The sequence below is a fragment of the Monodon monoceros genome, unplaced genomic scaffold (assembly GCF_005190385.1).
Source record: "Monodon monoceros isolate NGI ecotype Baffin Bay Population unplaced genomic scaffold, NGI_Narwhal_1 Super_Scaffold_18, whole genome shotgun sequence".
Classification (NCBI taxonomy): domain Eukaryota; kingdom Metazoa; phylum Chordata; class Mammalia; order Artiodactyla; family Monodontidae; genus Monodon; species Monodon monoceros.
In genome coordinates, this window is record NW_021703774.1 from 141542113 (window position 1) to 141562758 (window position 20646).

The 20646-nt window shown below is 37.8% G+C and overlaps 1 protein-coding gene across 1 annotated transcript in view; it reads left to right on the forward strand.

Annotated features, from left to right (window-relative positions):
* Positions 1–372: 372 nt before the first annotated feature.
* Positions 373–20646, forward strand: part of LOC114897982 (putative selection and upkeep of intraepithelial T-cells protein 1 homolog) — a gene marked incomplete at its 5' end in the record, with an annotated part of 107129 nt that continues 86855 nt past the window's right edge. Inside the window, 6 exon segments of the mRNA XM_029227008.1 lie at positions 373–733; positions 2295–2522; positions 2525–2581; positions 4833–4934; positions 6569–6676; positions 10487–10609. Of these exon segments, the coding sequence (XP_029082841.1) occupies positions 373–733; positions 2295–2522; positions 2525–2581; positions 4833–4934; positions 6569–6676; positions 10487–10609 (979 nt within the window).

The window sequence follows — 20646 nt, forward strand, 5'->3', positions numbered from 1 at the left end:
TGATCACACATAGTTTTTAGAGAAGACTTTATTTGCCTGTGCAAATCAGTCAGTCTACATTATTTGATTAGGCACTTAGTGAGTGCAGAGATCTTTATTAAGGACTGAGCCTGATGGAATATCCCTTTTTTAATTGGTCTCTTCTTTATTTTCTTGAAATTTCTATCTTAATCCTATTTAAAGAGAATTAAATAAAAGGGAAATTTTGGGAGTCTCTAGAAAGATACTAAAAAGGTAAGGCAGTCCTATAGGTGGTAGTTGGAAGGAATGTTAAGAACCCATTGATACCTAGAAAGCTAGGAACTCATCATGTACATATATGAATCCAATACACAGTGACTCCTGGTTCATACTCTCACCTTTTGGTTACTGTCTTCCTTCACAGAGCAGTTCACAGTGAATGGCATTCAGGGGCCAATCTTGGCTCCATTAGGTGGAAAAGCTGAGTTCAGTAGCCAGCTGTCCCCACCACAGAGTGCAGAACACATGGAAATATGCTGGTCCTAGAACCACTACACAAAACCTGTTCACCTGTACTGGAATGGTAAAAACTTGTATGGAGAAACCATCTCCAAGTATGTGGAGTGGACAGAGCTCCTGAAAGAAGCCACTGGAGAGGGTAAGGTGACCCTCAGGGTCCTTAATGTGAATGCTGCTGCTGATGGGTGGTACCACTGTTTCTTCAAAGATGGTGATTTCTGTGATGAGGCCATCAGAGAAGTGAAGGTCACAGGTAAGGATGGATCCCTCTGAGGCTTCTATGCATCCACGATTCTCAATCCATCTGAGGCTGAGTATTAGGAATATTCTTAGTGTTTCTGACCATTTCGTATTACATACAGGGTTTGGTTAGCAAGTTCAAATTCATGCATTTAGTCTTTAAATGGGGAAGAGTGTAGGATTAAGAATGCAAATTGTGTCTGTGCGCATATTACCTTTATCGGCAAGAACTGTCTGTTTTCCCAGGTCCATGTGCACTGTTAGATCTTTAAAGTATCAACAGAATCCTTTCAGGATTTGTTACTATTTTTTTCAATTATTTTTGACAACACTTTAGTAAAACTTGACTCTATAAACCACCTAAATCTTTACAACTGTCTCCTTAATGATCATTCTTATTCCCATTTCTCCCTGACTCAATTTGCTGACTACTAGTTCTTAAATCTAGTTCAGAAAGCCTTCATCTGTAATCTTCTGTGTTCTCCAATATCACCTCAGTCTTAGTTTTCTGAATAACAAAGAAATGGTGGCAAGATGGAGGACTTGAAGTAAACTGAAAGGCTTCCAAATGTGAGGGCACAAGGGTAGGGACCTAGGCCCATTCACATTTAACATTTTCATTAGTTATTGTGACGTTCATCTGTATTGCCTAGAGCTAAGCTATTCAATATGATAGCCACTAGCCACATGTGGCTACTTACATTTATATTTAAATTAAATAAAATTAAAATTAGGCAAAATTTAAAGTAAAAAGTAAAATTGAAAATTTAGTTCTTTAGTCTCACTGACCACATCTTGATCTTAGCCAAAAGGCCAATAAGGGATCACTGACCACATCTTAGGTGCTAAAGTCTCACGTTGCAAAAAGCTACTGAATGGACAGCACAGATATGGAATATTTCCATCACTGCAGAAACTTTTATCAGACAGGGCTGCTCTAGAGGAACTCTTTAAATCTCTACTCATTCTTTCTTTGCCCACGCATTAGGCAATTCTTAACATCCCCAGCAATGTCCTGAAAATTTTCAAAAACTTGTTTATTTTCTCTAAACTGATATCTACTGCTTTATTTTGATAATAGTAGTGTGTTACCTGTTTTATTCAAAGAGCACCTAAATTAAAGTTTCAATTAAAGTTGCAAACTTGCCTTTATGCTATTTACTGCTTATTAATAAATTATGGTAGCTCATATGTGACTAACGATGAAGATACAAGAAAAAATGTTACACTATAAATTCTATGAGGACTGAGATCTTGATTGTTTTTGTTCATCATTACGTCCATGGACCTAGCCCAGTCTCCTAGATTTAGTAAATAATCAATAAATATTTTTGACTAAGTGAATAAATGAAACAAACAGGCATTTCTTCTCCTGACTTTTTAGGACCAGGTTGTTAATTTGGATATCATAACCCTTCAGTCTGGCTTAGCCTTTTTCCCTTTTGATTAGCTTGTAGAAGCAATCAGAGACCCACAGCACTTGACTATCAGTGTATCTAAGGGCATAAGGTTTAAAGTAGAAGAAGGGGGCTTCCCTTCACCTAAATATTGTTTTCCCCTTTCTTTCCAACCAGCTACAAGTCTGGAAACGCAGATTCTTGTGCATCCTCCTAATACCAAAGGTCTTTTAGTGGAGTGTAATTCAAGAGGTTGGTTTCCGCAACCTCAAATGGAATGGAGAGACAGCAGAGGAGAGATCATTCTACCTTCATCAAAATTTCACTCACAGGATACTGACAAATCGTTCAATCTGAAGATGACCCTTCTAAGATGGAGCTCCTATGGGAATGTCACTTGCTACCTTCGAACCCTGTAACTGATCAAGAGGAAGGAACAAGCATTGTCCTATCAGGTGAGATCTGTGTGTTTGTTCTTCAAATGATGGCCATTGTCATCAAATTTATAAGCTAAAGAGAAAAATTAATATACTTTCTTCACTTGGTTTTCAGGATATTATATTCTCTTGGCTTTGTTCACCATCTTGCTTGTCTTCTTTCTTATTCTCTTCTGCTACTTCATCTTTTTTGCTCCGCCTTCTTGATATATGAGTTTCCCAGGGCAGAGTCTTTGGGTCTTTTTTCTCTATTGTGACTTAATTCTATCTCAAGGCTTTACATAAAATCAATATGATAAGAATTCCTCGAATGATATCTTCTACCCAGACCTCTCTCCCAAACTCTAGTCTCATCTCTAAACTCAACATCTCAGTGTGGAAGTCGAGTAAATATCCTCAATCAAACAGATCAAAAACTAAACTCTTAATCAGCTGTCAACTTGTGTGATTTACTGCCTTCCCAGTCACACTTCTTATTTTTATTTTCTCAGAAAAAAATCCTTGAAGTCATCCTTGACTCCCATCTTTCTCTTATATTCTACATCACACGTGTTGAGAGATAATACTAGCTTTACCTTTAAAATATACCCAGAGTCTCACCACTTCTTACCACCTTTGCTGCCCTCCAAGTCTGAGACACCATCACCCATGGTCTGAACATTGGCAATAGCAACTGAAAAGTTCTCCCTACTACTTCTCTTGTCCACTATGGTATATTCTCAACACATGGATAGGAGGATCCATTTAAAACATGAGATATATGTCACCCTCTGTTCAAGACCCTGCAATTGTTCCCCATTTTATTCAAAGTAAAATGCCCCACCAATGTCCTGCACTATCTCTGCCCCTGTTACCTATCTGACCTCATCCCCTAATGTTCTCTGTGTCTCCTCTAGTCTAGTCACACAGAACTCCTTGCTGTTCCCCAACTGTGACAGAACTGCTCCTGCCTGGGGTCTTTGCTCCAGTTGTTCCCTCTTCCCAGAATGCTATAATTCCAATAAATTACCTATCTCCTTCAAATCTATACTCAAGTCTCACCTTGTAAGTAAGGACCACTTTGACAAACCAACTTGGAAAAATGCAACCTTTACCACCCCCTCCACCGGGCATTTTCTATCACCTTACCCTCTTTTAATTTTTCTTTTTTATATAGTAGTATCACCTTTTTTTTTTTTTTTTTTGCGGTACACGGGCCTCTCACTGTTGTGGCCTCTCCCGTTGCGGAGAACAGGCTCCGGACGCGTAGGCTCAGCGGCCATGGCTCACGGGCCCAGCCGCTCCGCAGCATGTGGGATCTTCCCGGACCGGGGCACGAACCCATGTCTCCTGCATCGGCAGGCGGACTCTCAACCACTGCGCCACCAGGGAAGTCCGTAGTATCACCTCTTAACCTGCTATGTAACTTATTTATTATGTTTATTGTCACTTATCTATCTCCCTTTCTAAAACATGAAGATAGAGATCTTTGTTGTAATATACCCCAGTTTCTTCAAATATTGCATGGCACATAGTAGGTAAGCAATAAATAATCAATACTTGAATGATTGAAATAAAATCAAATGAGTGCCTTGGAAACTGCTGAGTAAATGTACATGTATTAGTATTTGTAAATGTCTGTGAAGTTCAGGTTGGACAGATGCTGAGAGGGGTATCCCAATTCAAGGTTATTATAATAGGAATAAGTTCCCAACAGGTTTAGCAGTTTACTACTTTTAGAACATTTTTGTGTTTATTTCTCTGGGAAGAAAGACATCAGATTCCCAAACAAAATGATAGGTGTCTATGCCCAGTATGTGCAAACCAGCAAACCAAAGCAGGTGCTTGTTCGCACGAATAGGAAAGGAAGAAAGCTTATGTAAACGTGTGTCTCAATGTATTCAAGAAGAATAATGCCAGACCCAGTGAATACATTGGAGAATTCAGAACTGCGCATATATTGGTTGCTTAGACAAAAGGACTGAAGGACTGAGTTGGTCTGAGGCTTAGTAGGAAGAACCCAGCTCTGCCTTAGGGAGAACATGAGACAGAATGGATGGGAAGAATTGGGGTGAGAAGCCTTCATTCACCTTTGCTCCAGTCTCAAATTAATCACACTGGGCTCAGTCCCACTCTGGACCCTTTGTCACTTTTCACTCACCCAATTAGAACTGCCTCCCCAAACTGGCTTAGGTCTAATATCCCACTGTCATGAGGTCTTGAATGCTTTAGATGAATCTATTTCCGATAAACTGTATTTATCGGAAACATTGTATTCCGATACAATGTATACATTGTATTCTATGGAATACAATTTGGATACAGATTCTGGTCATAATTCTGGTTCTGCTGCTGACATTTATCATGGTGCCCAGTGTCGATTTATATTACACATTACAAGGTAAGTGGCTTTGAAGGGCAGGAGATATAAAGTGGGGGTGGGAGAGCTAAAGCTGCCTGACCCTTGATTCCCAAGCCCATCTACCTCAGGAAGTTCTAAACTCTTGGGACAAACGTTGGACATACGCCCTTCATCATTCCTTGGTCCTAGATATTCTTTAGCCGCGGAGCTTCTGACAATGCTGTTTATCTGAAAGCCTGGGCTTTCGTGTACCTCAGTCAAATTGAAATCCTTTTTTTCTGGTATGGTGATAGCTTTCCCAACAAACTGGGAGATCGTTTTAACATTCAGCATTTAACATGTAACACAGTTTACACATATTTCTTACTTGACTCCTTAAATGGTCCAGTGGCCCCGTCAGGGGCAGGAAATAAAGTGCTAATTACACAGGGCAGAAACAGCGGAGCAGAGGTCATTAATAGTCCACGGCATCAGGAAAATAGAACATGCAGGGAGAGTTACACCGGGTGGCCTACCCTTCCTAGGGAGAAAGTTTTCATCCATCTCAACTATGTTGTACTGGAGGAAATCGACTTGGAGGATTTGGGGGAAAATTTTAAGACACAGTAAAATAGCTGTTTGATTTGAGAGTGTGCTCACTTTTAAAAGCTTCAAATGCACAGATCCTTTCTGGCATAGCTCTATCTTTCAAGACTACATTCTTCTGAGGTCTCTTTCTGCCTGAAAACCTGGACTTCCACAAAGACTCTCTCTTTGGTAGGTCAATGTTCTGCATGTTCTCCAGGAGCACAGCTGAGAGGAGCCACAGTTCACAGTCTCTTGCATGTTCCAGAGCAGGTACCAAATACTGTCTGCTTATTACCTGACACACAGGTGAGCAAGACCCCTCCCGGGTCCCTTGGTGTATGGTGCTGTGTCCCACAAATCCTATAGAGGTACTTCTGTTTATGCATGGATGTCACATTTTTGTTGTTGATGGGGAGATAAAAATGAGGGCTATCATATGCCACCATGATGCTCATGAGTCTTTGTATCCCATATTTTAAACACTAAGTTAGACTGTGTATAGTACTCCCCAGCAGAGGACTGGGCACGACCTGTGGTAGTAAGCACCCCCGTCAGAGACTATTTTCATGGAAAGACTATATAGCCAAGTGACACCACGACGTGTGCTAAATAAGATTTTAAACAAAGTGCTGTCTAACCTGCCTTCCATTGATGAAATTCTTACTTTCAGAGCTCTTATGATCTCTTAGGCAGTTCAGACGTCTCCAGACCTATCCTACTCCAGCCTATTTTGAACCCAGACAATACAAGGACTAGTGCATAACTTTGTCTCATCCTCCAAATGAGACACGTTGACTGATGGACTAGATAGAGAAAAAGAAAGATAAGTTGCTTTTCTCTGGGTCTGTTTAGGCTCAGCCCCAAATTGGTCCCATCCTAGAAACAGCTCTGCTTATTGTCCCAGTGACAAACAGCTTTAGACCTAAGCCTTTAGATCCTTGGGATCCTCTAGTCCTAAGCCTTAGCCATATTTTTTTCCCTTGGTCCTATTCTAAATAAATACAAAGGGATGGCATTAAAATATAACTCTTGCTCTCTTGGTGCATTTCCCCCAGTGCAAAGTGTCTTCACACCACTAACTGACGATTATCTCTTTTTTCCTTCAGATTGCTCCTGCAATGTGATACCTCCTTGGTCAGTGGGCACACCGGTAGTCTTGACTTCAATATGTGTGAGTGTCTTCCTCATTATCTATTTGCATCACAAAAAAAGAGGCATGTGGGACCAGAAAGATGAGAACTTCATGAAAGTATCTCCTTTCCCAAGTGTTTAGTAGCTGGCAAAACATTTAGCTGAAGAAGAGTAACAGGCTATTTATCAGAAAGCCTGGGCTTCTTGTACCTCAAATATTTGTTTGAATTACATGAACAATAAACTTTTGGATCTCATGTCATTGAGTTTGGATTCCAGCCTCCAGATTTATGGGCTTAATGATACAAACTGACGATGCTTCTCCTCCATAGCAAAAGAACATATTTCTTTCAGTGTAATAGCTATATCTTTGCCAAAAATCCAGCCATCATTTCACTTAATAAAATATGCCAATTCTTCCTGTACTTTAATCTTAGAGGAGATAATAATTCAGTATATCTTAAACTTTTGGGGTCATAGACTATTTTAGAGAGTGATGCAAAGTAAAAAAGTCCTCTTCTCAAAATAATTCATATGTCCACAGATATTTCGCTTAAGTTTATGGTCTGTATGGACAACTGAAACTGATCCTTGTCCTCTTTGACTCTCTTTTTTTTTTTTTTTTTTTTTTTTTGCGGTACGCGGGCCTCTCACTGTTGTGGCCTCTCCCGTTGCGGAGCACAGGCTCCGGAAGCGCAGGCTCAGCGGCCATGGCTTACGGGCCCAGCTGCTCCGCGGCATGTGGGATCTTCCCGGACCGGGTCACGAACCCGTGTCCCCTGCATCGGCAGGCGGACTCTCTGACTCTCTTTGAGGGTGAAATTGAAAAGGCAATTGTGAAAGTTTGAGGATAGCTGAACCCAACATATTTTAAAATGTGTCATCAGCTCTATCTTTGAGGTCCCCATGGAAATTATGTATACATGTCAATGATCAGCAAGGTAAGGTAATTTTTTTATTATAGCTGGAGCTGTAGCTATAGCCAAAAATCACAATGCAGAAGTCACAAAGTAGCGCTGAACAATTCTGAGGATTTTATTTATTAATTTTCTCCTATGAAATAAAGACAAAATACCCTAAACCAGACCAGACTGAAAGTGCTTTTGTATTTTACTCTAAGAAAGTCCATACCTGAGTCTTGCTTATTAACCATGTTAGCAGACTAAATGCCGTATCCATCAGTGCTGGAGGAAAGGAGCAAGATGCTATGATAATAGCTAGTATATATTAAATATTTATTATGTGCAGTATGCATTTTATAAGATTAATATATTTAATTTTCAGTGAATTAGATTTTATCTGTGATAACATCTGGTACACAAAGAAGTTGAATAGCTATTCACACTGTTAAATGATGGTGGTGCCAGGACCCCAACCAGGCACTTAGACTCCTTAGCCCTCTGTTTCAACAGCTGTAGTGTACTGTTCCTCTATGAAAAGACTAAAAATAAAGTAAAAAAGAAAGAGATATTTAGTCACAGCAGCCTTGTGAAAAGGAATTTATCATTACAGGGAAATACAGCCTGGGCATTTAGCGATTTATGAGGCTTCCATTGGATATAACTGAAAGCCCCAAGAATAGGCTGCAGGTCACTGTCATTGTTGAAGCAGACCCAGAATCCTTAAGAATCTGGGGGGCTTCCCTGGTGGCGCAGTGATTGAGACCCTGTGCCCCGGTCCGGGAAGATCCCACATGCCGTGGAACGGCTGGGCCCGTGAGCCACGGCCGCTGAGCCTGTGCTTTCGGAGCCTGTGCTCCGCAACGGGAGAGGCCACAGCAGTGAGAGGCCCGCGTACCAAAAAAAAAAAAAAAGAATGAATCTGCGAATTAAAATTTTATTTTTGCTTGCTCTACCTTGAGGACCTAAAATTGAGTCATTGATCACAGAAGCCTCCACCCACACTGCTCACAACTGCTGGTAATTACGCAGGTAACACACATCCACTAACCTCTTTTATAATTGCTACTGAACTTTCTTCTCTTTACCTAAAATGGACTTTCCCCTGAAGGTACTGCTTCCTCTACAGCTATCTCATTTAGCAACCTTCTTCCGTATTTAGGCAGCTTGCTGTTTGCTGTGCCTTTCTGGACTGATTTTCCTTCTTGAGGCTTATCAATTCAGAAATCTCTTATCAATTCATTTAACAAATATGAATTGTCAGGAAATTCCACAAGCATTGTACATTTTAATTCTGCAAGAGATGCAGAAGACACTCAATCTGCAAGAGATGTATACCGTTTATTTCCAAGAACCAGTGCCAGGCTAGAGTCAGACTTCTTGGCAATACTATTACCTGTGTGAACTTGGGAAAGTTATTTTAAGTCTCTGAACTGCAGTTTCCTCATCTTTAAAATATTGATGATGATGCCTACTTCATAAGGTTATTTTAGGTTAAATTAGTCAATATATCAAAGTCATTTGGCCTGGCTTCGCACATGGTACAAACAACACTAATGTATGATATTATTGTTACTATCATTACTATTAGCATAATCTAGGGATTCTGTCTCAATTCCCTCTCTGGTGTCTTATCTGCTACATGTGTTTGCCATCATTCTTCTCCCCTTTTCTCCTAAGCTTATGGCATGTCTTTCTTCACTCGCACCCCACCATCATCTTAACTTTCCTTCTAAGCATGGACAGCTCTAGCCATGCTTAGAAGCTATGCTTCCTAGCCATGTAGGAAGAAAAGAAAATTAAAAACTCAGTTTAGATTTAAACACACACACACACACAATCCTCTGAATAAATACTCCTAGCATCTTTGTACTATCTTCCAAGTTTTTCTTTCAATTTTGTTTTAAATTATTTTCTATCCTTTATGAGAAGAGGTTTGAAGTTCTCCTAAATGTTAATGTGAGAAAAATAGAGCTATGTGACCAAGAGAGAGACTTACAGACTCTCCACTCTCTGATCCTTATGCACACACTCCCAGGGCAATTTTGCTATTTTTAAAAAATTTATGCTATTACCCTTATAAAAGGGATCTCTGATCTAGTTAAGGGCAGAGAATTTATATCAAATTATAGGAGAAAGTAGATATTAATTAGGTGAACGCTTTACCCTCCATTTGTACAGTCTAAGACCGTATGGAATATATCATGTGGGCAACAACCTTGGTGACTTCAGAGTTTTCGCTTCTCCAACAAGAATATTGTCAATTATTTCAACTGCTATTTCAAGGACGTGGATTTAAGACTCCTGACTTCGGCTTCCTCATCCTCACCATCTTGGTTGTCTTTCTCTACAAGGTAGTATGAATCAGTGAACAATCATGTCAGTGAAACAAACTAGGGTTGATATAAGAAAGTAATTCTTAATAGACATAGCTGTCCAGTAATGAAGCAGACACCCTAACTGTTGGCAATGGTGTTCCTATCACAAGACATATTAATCAATATTATGAGTTAGGGGTGTTTTCCACCTTTATAATCACCCAGAAAACATACTTTACAGAAGACTTCCGCTCCAGATAAGAGGATGAATCTTGAGAATTGTAAGATCTCTTTCATCGCAGAGATTCTGTTAATCTTAGACTATTCTATTTCACCATACTCCTCAAGAGGTCTAGAATCCTTGAGGGGCTACAGCACCACATAAAGAAGATAAAGGTATAATGTGTCTATCTGTCCTTCAGACTCTGGCCAACCAGAGCAAGTGTCATGATGCTTGGGTGGAAGAATGGGTATCTGCCTCTTTGCAGCCTTCTTCCAGACTTAGGCCAAATGTACACATCTCCAGGGTCATCCACATAACCCAGCCTATTTCTCCTTCACCCACACATAAGCCCAGAAGTATGGAGCAATAGGAATGTGAAAAGTAAATTTATTTGTCTGTAATTCAGTTCTCCTTCCCCTCTGTGACCCTTTTAATTCTTGCATCTCTTTCCAGTCCCCATTTCAGATCCACATTTCCAGTTGGATGTCATGTAGTTGAAAGATATGACTCTGATCCTGTGTGTTCTGATGGACTTTATCACCATGGTCATTTCCTTTATTTACTTTATATTCAGAGGTAAATGGAATGGGAAGGGTGGTAACTCAGAAGGCATCTTTCTTCCAACTGGCCTCCAGATACAATCTCAGATTGTAGCCTTCTTGAGGCTCCTGGGGTTTCTACAAAAGTGACCTTTCCAGTCTTTGTGCCTTAATAACTGGGGAAAGCAACAAAGACTTGTAGATTTTCTCTTGATCTGTTAATGTGCAAAGCTCTTGGTGGATTTGATGTGAGAATAATATACTAGAGATTTTCTTGCCAGAATGTGTACTTTTCTAACGATACCTTTGGCACATGTAATGAAACTACACATGTAATGAAGTTGCCCAAGCCAGGATGATAATATTCTCAGGATAACTCTAAATTCAACTAAATATGATATGGAGGAAAGAAAAAAGAAGTGAGGGGAGTACCCTGTTTATTAAAAAAAAAAACAAACAAGAGAAAAAATAAGGTGATTTTTAGACCAGGTTTTACTCAGGCTAGAGAAGAAAGGTTGCTTAATGAAAAGAACATAGTTTTTGAATCCAGAGAGTTGGGTTTTTATCCTGACTTAACCATGCTGAGTGACCTTGGGTTAATGGCTTATCCCTTCTGATCTACTTTTATTTCCTCCACGAAATGCGGAATATAATTATGAGATTGTGAAGATTAGAAATTTTGATGTAAAACGTCTAAAATTGTGCCTGATAAACAACAAATATCACATGCACACACATGCATGCATATACCTGCACATACACACACATCAGGGAGGCAATCAGAGGGGGAGAAGACCAGAAGTGGTCAGATTCTACCCCAGTGAAATCTGTCTATCTCTTCCTCTCTGCTTCTATATCTCTTGAAACATCTACCTCTACTGCCTCTCACTGCCTCTACCTGTTCTCTCAAAATCTCAGAGAGGTATCAGCTGATATCACTGAAAGAAATGTACACAGTATAGTCCCTTCCTAAAAAAGAAAAGGAAGAGAGAAAGAAAGAAGGAAAGGAAGGAGGGAAGGAAGGAAGGAAGGAAACAAGGAAGGAAGGAAGGAAGGAAGGGAGGGAGGAAGGGAGGAAGGGAGGGAGGGAGAAGGGAGGGAAAGGAGGAAGACTTATGCCTTATAAGGGCTTTCTGATTGTAGCTGCCTTGAGGCTCCGGGGTTTCTACAAGTGCAGTATTAGTGCCTCAAACTCCAGTGACAGTCTCATTTCTGACTTCACACTTTGATAGTTCTCTCAAGTAAAATTGGAAGGCCCAAGTGTTTCATCCAGAAACATTCAATACTGAGCTCTTTGTGAAGTTTAGATGTTTTCTTCTATTTTGATCTCAAAGGCAGAATTTAAAATTTAATATCATAGTTAATAATAACAATTTAATATTATAGAAACTTGTAGATGTCCACAAAGGCTGGACAGGAACATTTATGAGCCTATGTCCACAGTAAGGCATGTGAACTAATGAAATTCCCTAACTAATGCCCAACGATGAAAGTCCTGGCTTTGTTGTGCAGATATAATCTTCTTATGAAAATGGAAGGAAATGTAGAATTAGTCACACGGGAAGAAAAATTTTAATCCTCGTGTTCCACCAGCAATCTACGATCCTAAAACGTTCCATTAAAAAATGTATGCAAGGTTACAAAAACATGTACTCTTAATTACTAGCAGACTTTTCCCCCCGAATACAATGCAAATCCATGATAAGTTATTATGGACAATACAGAGAAATTATTTTTACTTAAACCAAAAAAAAAGACCTATAACCTGTAACCACAAAAACGGGTATTTGTTTTTTCATCTTTACATCCACTGACTCTTGGCTTTCTCTGTACTACCTGTTGAGGGCTGCTAGATGTTGACGTGGCCAATTAGGACAATGAGCAAAACTAAAAGTAACAGTCAAGCTTTTATCCCCTTATTGTGGGCATATAAGAGGCCAAAAAAGGAAAGCTCTGGTGGCTCCTTACAGTTCCATTTCCCCCACAGAACAGCACTGGGTAAGGGTCAGGTGACATGCAGCACAAGTGGGGGAAATTGTGTCTCACTATAAAGAACACTGAACAAAAGGCTCCTGCCATTTTATGGATGCAGGGGAGAGCGGATGGGGAGGAGAGACAGAGAAGGGCTAGAATGGAAAAATAGAGCAGAGAAGAAGCTTTTAGTCAAGACACCATCTCCCAATAAAAGAAGGTCTCAGAAGAGGCAACTAAAAAGCATCTCAGCTGAGGACCCCAATAACGAGGCCTCCAAAAGGAGGTACCTGGGCTGGGAATGCAGGTATGCATATGAGCATGGCTGCTGGGGGCCGGAGACCTAGTCCTTGACTGCAGCTTCCTCCAGAGAGTGCAAGGAGTTGACTGTGCACCAAGTCTGGTGTGGGGAGGACAGCTTTCCCGCATGGGACCTGCTACGCAAAGCCTTTGTAATTTCCTATGATCAGACATAAGGAATTACACATGGGAATCTGGCCTGGAGTCAGACCCTCATTACCTCTCCAATGTGGAGAAACATTCCACCCTTTGAGATTAAACAAAGGCAAGGACAAGTCCATGATTCCTACAGTACAGATTTATGCTTCTCATGCCTAGTTTCTGCCACTAAGGAAAACAACCCAATCAACATCTTTGCATCCAAAGGCACAGGTTAATGATACAGGGAAGCAGAAAGGAGCCTATACGCAATATTCATCCACTCAAAAGTAAGGTTTTAATTTCATTCTTTTACATGTAGCTGTCCAGTTTTCCCAGTACCACTTATTGAAGAGGCTGTCTTGTCTCCATTGTATATTCTTGCCTCATTTATCAAAGATAAGGTGACCATATGTGTGTAGGTTTATCTCTGGGATTTCTATCCTGTTCCATTGATCTATATTTCTGTTTTTGTGTCAGTACCATACTGTCTTGATTACTGTAGCTTTGTAGTATAGTCTGAAGTCCAAGAGCCTGATTCTGCCAACTCTGTTTTTCTTTCTCAAGATTGCTTTGGCTATTCGGGGTCTTTTGTATTTCCATACAAATTGTGCAATATTTTCTTCTAATTCTGTGAAAAATGCCATTGGTGGTTTGATAGGGATTGCATTGAATCTGTAGATTGCTTTGGGTAGTATAGTCATTTTCACAATGTTGATTCTTCCAATCCAAGAACATGGTATATCTCTCTATCTGTTTGTATCATCTTTAATTTCTTTCATCAGTGTCTTATAGTTTTCTGCATACAGGTCTTTTGTCTCCTTAGGTATGTTTATTCCTAGGTATTTTATTCTTTTGATTGCAATGGTAAATGGGAGTGTTTCCTTAATTTCTCTTTCAGATTTTTCATCATTAGTGTATACGAATGCAAGAGATACACAAAGATAAACTCAAAATGGATTAAAGACCTAAATGTAAGGTCAGACACTATAAAACTCTTAGAGGAAAACAGAGGCAGAACACTCTATGACATAAATCACAGCAAGATCCTTTTGACCCACCTCCTAGAGAAAGGGAAATAAAAACAAAAATAAACAAATGGGACTTAATGAAACTTAAAGGCTTTTGCACAGCAAAGGAAACCATAAACAAGATGAAAAGACAACCTCAGAATGGGAGAAAATATTTGCAAATGAAGCAACTGACAAGGGATTAATCTCCTGAATATACAAACGGCTCATGCAGCTCAATATCAAAAAGACAAACAACCCAATCAAAAAATGAGCAGAAGACCTAAATAGACATGTTTCCAAAGAAGACATACAGATGGCCAAGAGGCACTTGAAAAGATGCTCTACATCATCTCCCCTCAATGGACTTGAGGGGACAATGGACACAGGGAGGGGGAAGGGTAAGCTGGGACGAAGTGAGAGAGTGGCATGGGCATATATACACTACCAAATGTAAAATAGCTAGCTAGTGGGAAGCAGCTGCATGGCACAGGGAGATCAGCTCGGTGCTTTGTGTCCACCTAGAGGGGTGGGAGGGAGACACAAGAGGGAGGAGATATGGGGATATATGTATATGTATAGCTGATTCACTTTGTTGTAAAGCAGAAACTAGCACACCATTGTAAAGCAATTATACTTCAAATAAAGATGTTAAAAAAAAATCAGGTTTACCTGCTGACCCAGTGGGATTAAAAGAAGAGTTAGAATCAAGGAGAAATTTTACTGTCATTCACAGTGGAGGGGACCAGAATTTTTAAAACCGAATCCTGTTTTCATCCACTTGGTTCCCTAAGGCCATTTCTCAGCACTGCTCCTCTGTGTCCCACGGAGACCAACGAAAAAGTTGCATTAGCCGCTCAAAGATTTTGTCAATTATCTTTTTGGTTTTCCCAGATTTCTACTTAAAAAAAATTAAGACAATACATTAATTGATTTGAAAGAGAGATTATACAATGTAGTCAACTGAAAAGACCAAGTTCACTCTACCTATCACCATTTACACTCTATTAATATATCTCACATTGCTAATATTATAGAGTTTATAGCAGCAACCTCATGAAAGGCCAAAATTGAAAATGGTCAAACTTGACCATAAATTGAAATGCTCTAAATTAGCTATGAGATTTTTAAATTTAAAAAAATCAACCATAATCAAGTCAATTTTGTTCTACAAAGAAAAAATAATTTCCCTAAATTCATTTTGTACAATTTTTCTTAATGTTTTCTCTGTTTCTATCAAGTTTGTGTTAGGGTTTTTGTATGAATCTCATTGTTTTTTCAATAACTGCTTTCTCTGCACCCTTTCATTGAATGAGTTTAGCTCTTCTCCTGTGTTGATAAGTTGATTATTCCATTTTGATTTCTCTTATGTTTCACAATTTTTCAAGTTCCAGAAGGGTAAGGGGATGCATAAGAATGTTTAGAAAAATTGTAAAAGCAAATCCACAAATCCACTGCAGTTTCTGACGTGTCTTATGATGTAAGCATCACTATTATTGTGCAATAGCCTTTTCCAAGCAAACAAACACAACATATAGTGATTTACTGTTATCTGGATTATGAGGGTACAGGAAGAGAGTGAGAAGACAGAGAGAAAGAAAGAGAGAGAGAGTGAATATATATTATTGATTATATTATCACCGGGGTATTCATTTACTTCAGTTGCAAAGAGATACTGTGCAAATTAAATCAGACTCCTTTCTAGAATGCCTTTACTCCTTGTACACTTTCTCCCAGCAGAGGTTTCCCTCTCATTGATTTAAGCCAGGGAATTCAAGTTAATGACTTCTACATAAAAGTTCTTTCTTATGGCTTTTCCAAAGATGTTTTTGGCATCTCAGAGGAAATCAATTTGTTCTCAAACATGTTTTTATTTCAGCTACTTGCCTTTAGTAAAATTTGAATTTACAATACCTCAAGTACATTTTATTTCCTTGACAGGTTTCCTGGAAAATTAAGGGGTTAAACAAGCATCAAATGTTTCATCTGGGACAGTGGATAAAGAGACTACAGAGGAACAATATGCTAAGATTTCCAAATAAAGTAACTGTGGCTTTACAATTTTATATAAAGCCAAATAATTGTCAGGTGGAGGGTAAGTAAAATATGTTTGTACACTCAAGTTTGCATTTCGCTTGTAGCTCTTGTGCAAACTATGTTAACTTAAAAAAAAAATAGGATAGAAAGTAATCAGAAGACAGCAAATTAGGGGAATGACTGGAATAAAAACAAATAATCTACAGGGCAAAATGGAAGTAACTCTGAAAATAGAAATAAATCTATACCCATCAGTAATTAAATGTCATATCTATCCATAATTAAACGTGTCCATTGAAAGAAAACTATTTTCAAATCTATGATGTTTACAAGAGACTTAACTAATGCTCAATGACACAAAAGTTGAAAATACAGGGATGCAAAGACCAAAACTATGCAACTTTTACCAAAATATATGTTGAAAGATATATTAATATTCTGTAAAAAATAATTAAAAAGAAATAAGCAGGAATAAAATGGTCATCCACAAAATAAAGATAAGAACCATGAACCAAAACTTTCTAAAAATTAGTGCATAGTACATAAACACTAATAATGCACTCTTAACCTTCCTACACTGTTGGTGGGAATGTAAACTGGTGCAACCACTATGGAGAACAGTATGGAGGCTCCTTTAAAAACTAAAAATAGAGTTATCATATGATCCAGCAATCCCACTCCTGGGCAAATATCCAGAAAAGACAAAAACTCTAGTTTGGAAAGATACATTCACCCCAATGTTCATAGCACCACTATCTATAATAGCTAAGACATGGAAACAACCTAAGTGTCCATCAACAGATGAAAGGTTAAAGAAGTTATGGTATATATACCTGCATAAGACTCTTCATGTACAAGGGAACCACACCATTCATGGTTGACTTATCAAAATCAGTGGAGGATGTAAGGTAATGAGAGGACATATTCAAAGTGCTGTTAAAATTTCAAAGAATTTGCATATGCTCCTTTAATTCTCCCTGTTTTTATATTGAGAGAGTCAGCCCATTTATTCTCTTTTTTAAAACTTTATCCAGGTATAATGATGTACATTATATCGCACACATTTAAAGTGTACAATATGACAAATTTTGACATATCCATACACCCTTTAAACTATATAATTAATATCCATTAATTTCAAAATTTTCTTCATACTTCTTGATAATCCATTCTTTACTCTCTCCCCACCACTATCCTCAGGCAAACACTGATATGTTTTCTGTCAACAGATATTAGTATGTATCTTTTTTTTAAAATGCATTTATTTATTTATTTTTGGCTGCGTTGCCTCTTCGTTGCTGTGCACAGTCTTTCTCTAGATTGCGGTGAGCGAGGGCTACTCTGTTGCGGTGTGCGGGCTTCTCATTGTGGTGGCTTCTCTTGTTGCAGAGCATGGGCTCTAGGTGTGCAGGCTTCAGTAGTTGTGGCACGTGGGCTCAGTAGTTGTGGCTCGCAGGCTCTAGAGTGCAGGCTTAGTAGCTGTGGCACACGGGTTTAGTTGCTCTGCGGCAGGTGGGATCTTCCTGGACCAGGGCTCGAACCCGTGTTCCCTGCCTTGTCAGGCGGATTCTTAACCATTGCGCCACCAGGGAAGTCCCTAGTATGTATCTTTTAGAATTTCATTTAAATGGAGTCATAAAGGGCATATTCATTTTTATCACACTTCTTTTATCCAGATTAATTGTTTTCAGATTTGTCCTGGTTGTTAAATGTACAGCTGAATAGTGTTCTATTGTATGGACATGAAACTCTTTGTTTAATCATTCAACTGTTGATGGACTTTTGGATTGTTTCCAGTTTTTTTTGCTCTGACAAATAGAGCTGCTATGAACATTTGCATGTAAGTTTTTGCATGATTGTATATGTCTTCATTTTCTTTGGTTAAATATTTAGTAGTAGAATGGCTAGGTCATATTATATGTCTAAGCTTCACTGTTTACAGAACTGCCAATTATTTTAAAAGTGGTTGTACCATTTGAAAGTCATACCAGCAGTGAATGAGAGTTTCAATTGCTCCACATTCTAGTCAACACTAAGGCCAGTCTTTGCATTTTTAGCCATTCTAATGTGTGCATAATGGTAACTCACTGTGGTTTTAATTTGTCTTTCCTTAAAAACTATGATATTAAACATTTTTCATGTTCTTAACCTTCATTTCATATTAGTTCTAAAAGTAACTACTACATCTAATAGCAGTAACTTTTGGCAGTAACTTTTATTTTCCAAAGTCATTTCTTCTGTTTATAAATCTTTGGTTTTTATTTACTTTCCTGAATATCTTAAATCTGTTGCACTACTGTCTTCTAGCCTGAAGTATTACTATTAAAATATCTGACCATAGTCTGATTTTATTTTCCTTTCATGTTACTTGTTGTTTGGCTAGGTGACCAGAGGGATATTTTTCTTTTACTTTAAATGTCCAGGAATTTTAATAGAACATGTCTTGCTATTGATTGTTTTGAGTCTGAATTCTTCTGCATGTTATGTGCTTAGTTAATATGTAGCATCAAATCTGGGTTGTTTTTTTTTTTTCTGGAAGATTTTCTTGAATTATAGTTTTTAGTATTTGTTTTGTTCTTTTGATTTGGCTTTGCATTCCAATGTCTGCTATTATACATATTTTGAATCTTCTTTGCCTGTATTCACTTATTTTTCACATCTTCTCCAATCTTTTGTATATCTTTATTCATGAATATACATTGGCACTTAGTTTTTGTTGGTAATGTTTCCCAGTGGATTTTGTTTTAGCTATCCATTGGGTTGGCCCAAAAGTTTCTCTGTTTATTATTATGTGGGGAAAGAGGAAGATTTATGTTCTAGGTCACATTTTCTATCTTTCCAGAATTTCCTTTGTGTGTGAATTTTTACATATAATTTTCTTTATACCTATAATTATTTAAAATATTTTTGAATTTCTAAAAGACTTTAAATTGTTTTAAATATTTTTTTAAATTGACATCCAACTAAATTTCAGTGTCATCAGAGAATGTGGCCTGTATGGTACTTACTATTAAAGTTTTTGGACTTCTGTAATTATAATATGTGATTACTGTTTGTTAATGTTTTATTTATGGTTGGAAAGAATGAAATTTTTATTGTTAGATATTGAAACTCTGTACTTCTTTCATCTTATTTTGTATATTATCCAACTATATCAGATTTCTTTTGATTATTACTTAGGGATTATTTTTTCCCTAGCCTTTTATAATTAAACCTTCTGTAGTCTTAAGTTTTAATTAGATTTAATTTAAATAGCATACTGCTGGATTTTTTTAACTCATTTTTGAAGTTTTACTAGAGTCCCTAGTCCATTTAAACTTATTGTGGTGATGAAGATAGTTCACTAAATTTACTTCCACTATCTTATTTTGTGTTTAATATTTGCCTCATCTTTTCTATGCTTTGTTATTTATTTTCCTTAATGTTCTGTTTGGGATAGATTGGATTTTTATCAGTATATATTTTTCTTCTCTTTGTTCAAATATTTTAATTCTACTTGTGCAATATTAGAGACCCCATTAGAGATTTGGGAATTTAAAATTAAGTTAAAAAGTATACAATTTATCAGTCTATTAATCATTTTTCTCAAAAACAAAAAGTTTCCTGAGCATTTTAACTTTGTCCATATTCTAGCAATTTTTATGCTTTTTTCCCCTACTACATTAGTTTCCATCTGTCAGGTTTAACCAATGAGAAGAGATATTAGTGGCTTATAATACATTTCTTAAATTGGATCTTACAGATATATTTTTATCTTTACATAAATATCATCAATCTAAATAGTCATTTGAAAATATTTCAGGATTATAATGCTTAATACAAGTGAATTTTCCATTTCCCCTTTTACTCTGAGTTTGCATGTATTGTGCCTCCTGTCATTTTCCTTCATTATTTGACCCATTCATCAAGATACTTGGCAGGTATGTTTTATAAATGGCAGCTATATCAAGTAAAGCTGAAAATTCAAATAGCCTTTAATTCTGAAATTCCACATATTGGTATACATCTCATTGAAGCTCCTATACAAGGAGACACATTGAATAATTTTCTTAGCAGCATTGCATTTAGTACCAAAAATTGGACATAGGAGAATGACACATAAAGTGTTACATGCCAATGCAAAAGAATGCTGAGAAAAGTGCCTTAAAATGAAATTTTAAATAGACATATGCACACATGTTATAAAATACACACACACACTTATAAATTCACAGTAAAGATGAACCTTAATTCCTGCTTAATGCTGATAAGGGTGTTGAAGCAATAAAATTGTTACTGAAAGCAACCCCAAATAGCATGAGAACCTGGATGCCTAGAACTCAGCCAAGACTACTGAAGTAGAAGATCTTGGAAATGTAACCCAGATCAATGTTCTTCCTATCTGAACTTATCTGAGACAGGGAATCATATATCAATGACAAACAAATCTCAGAGGACTTTAAAATGAGGCAGAGAAAGAATACCTCAGAGCACCTGCACTATCCGCCATGCACATTTATCGGTCCAAAATCATACAGTAATAAAATTAGCATGGCTATGCTAATCATGAGTATAAATAGGCTTTATAGCGCACTTTTCATCCAATAAGCATTTGGTGGGAATTGGAAATATGGAAGAA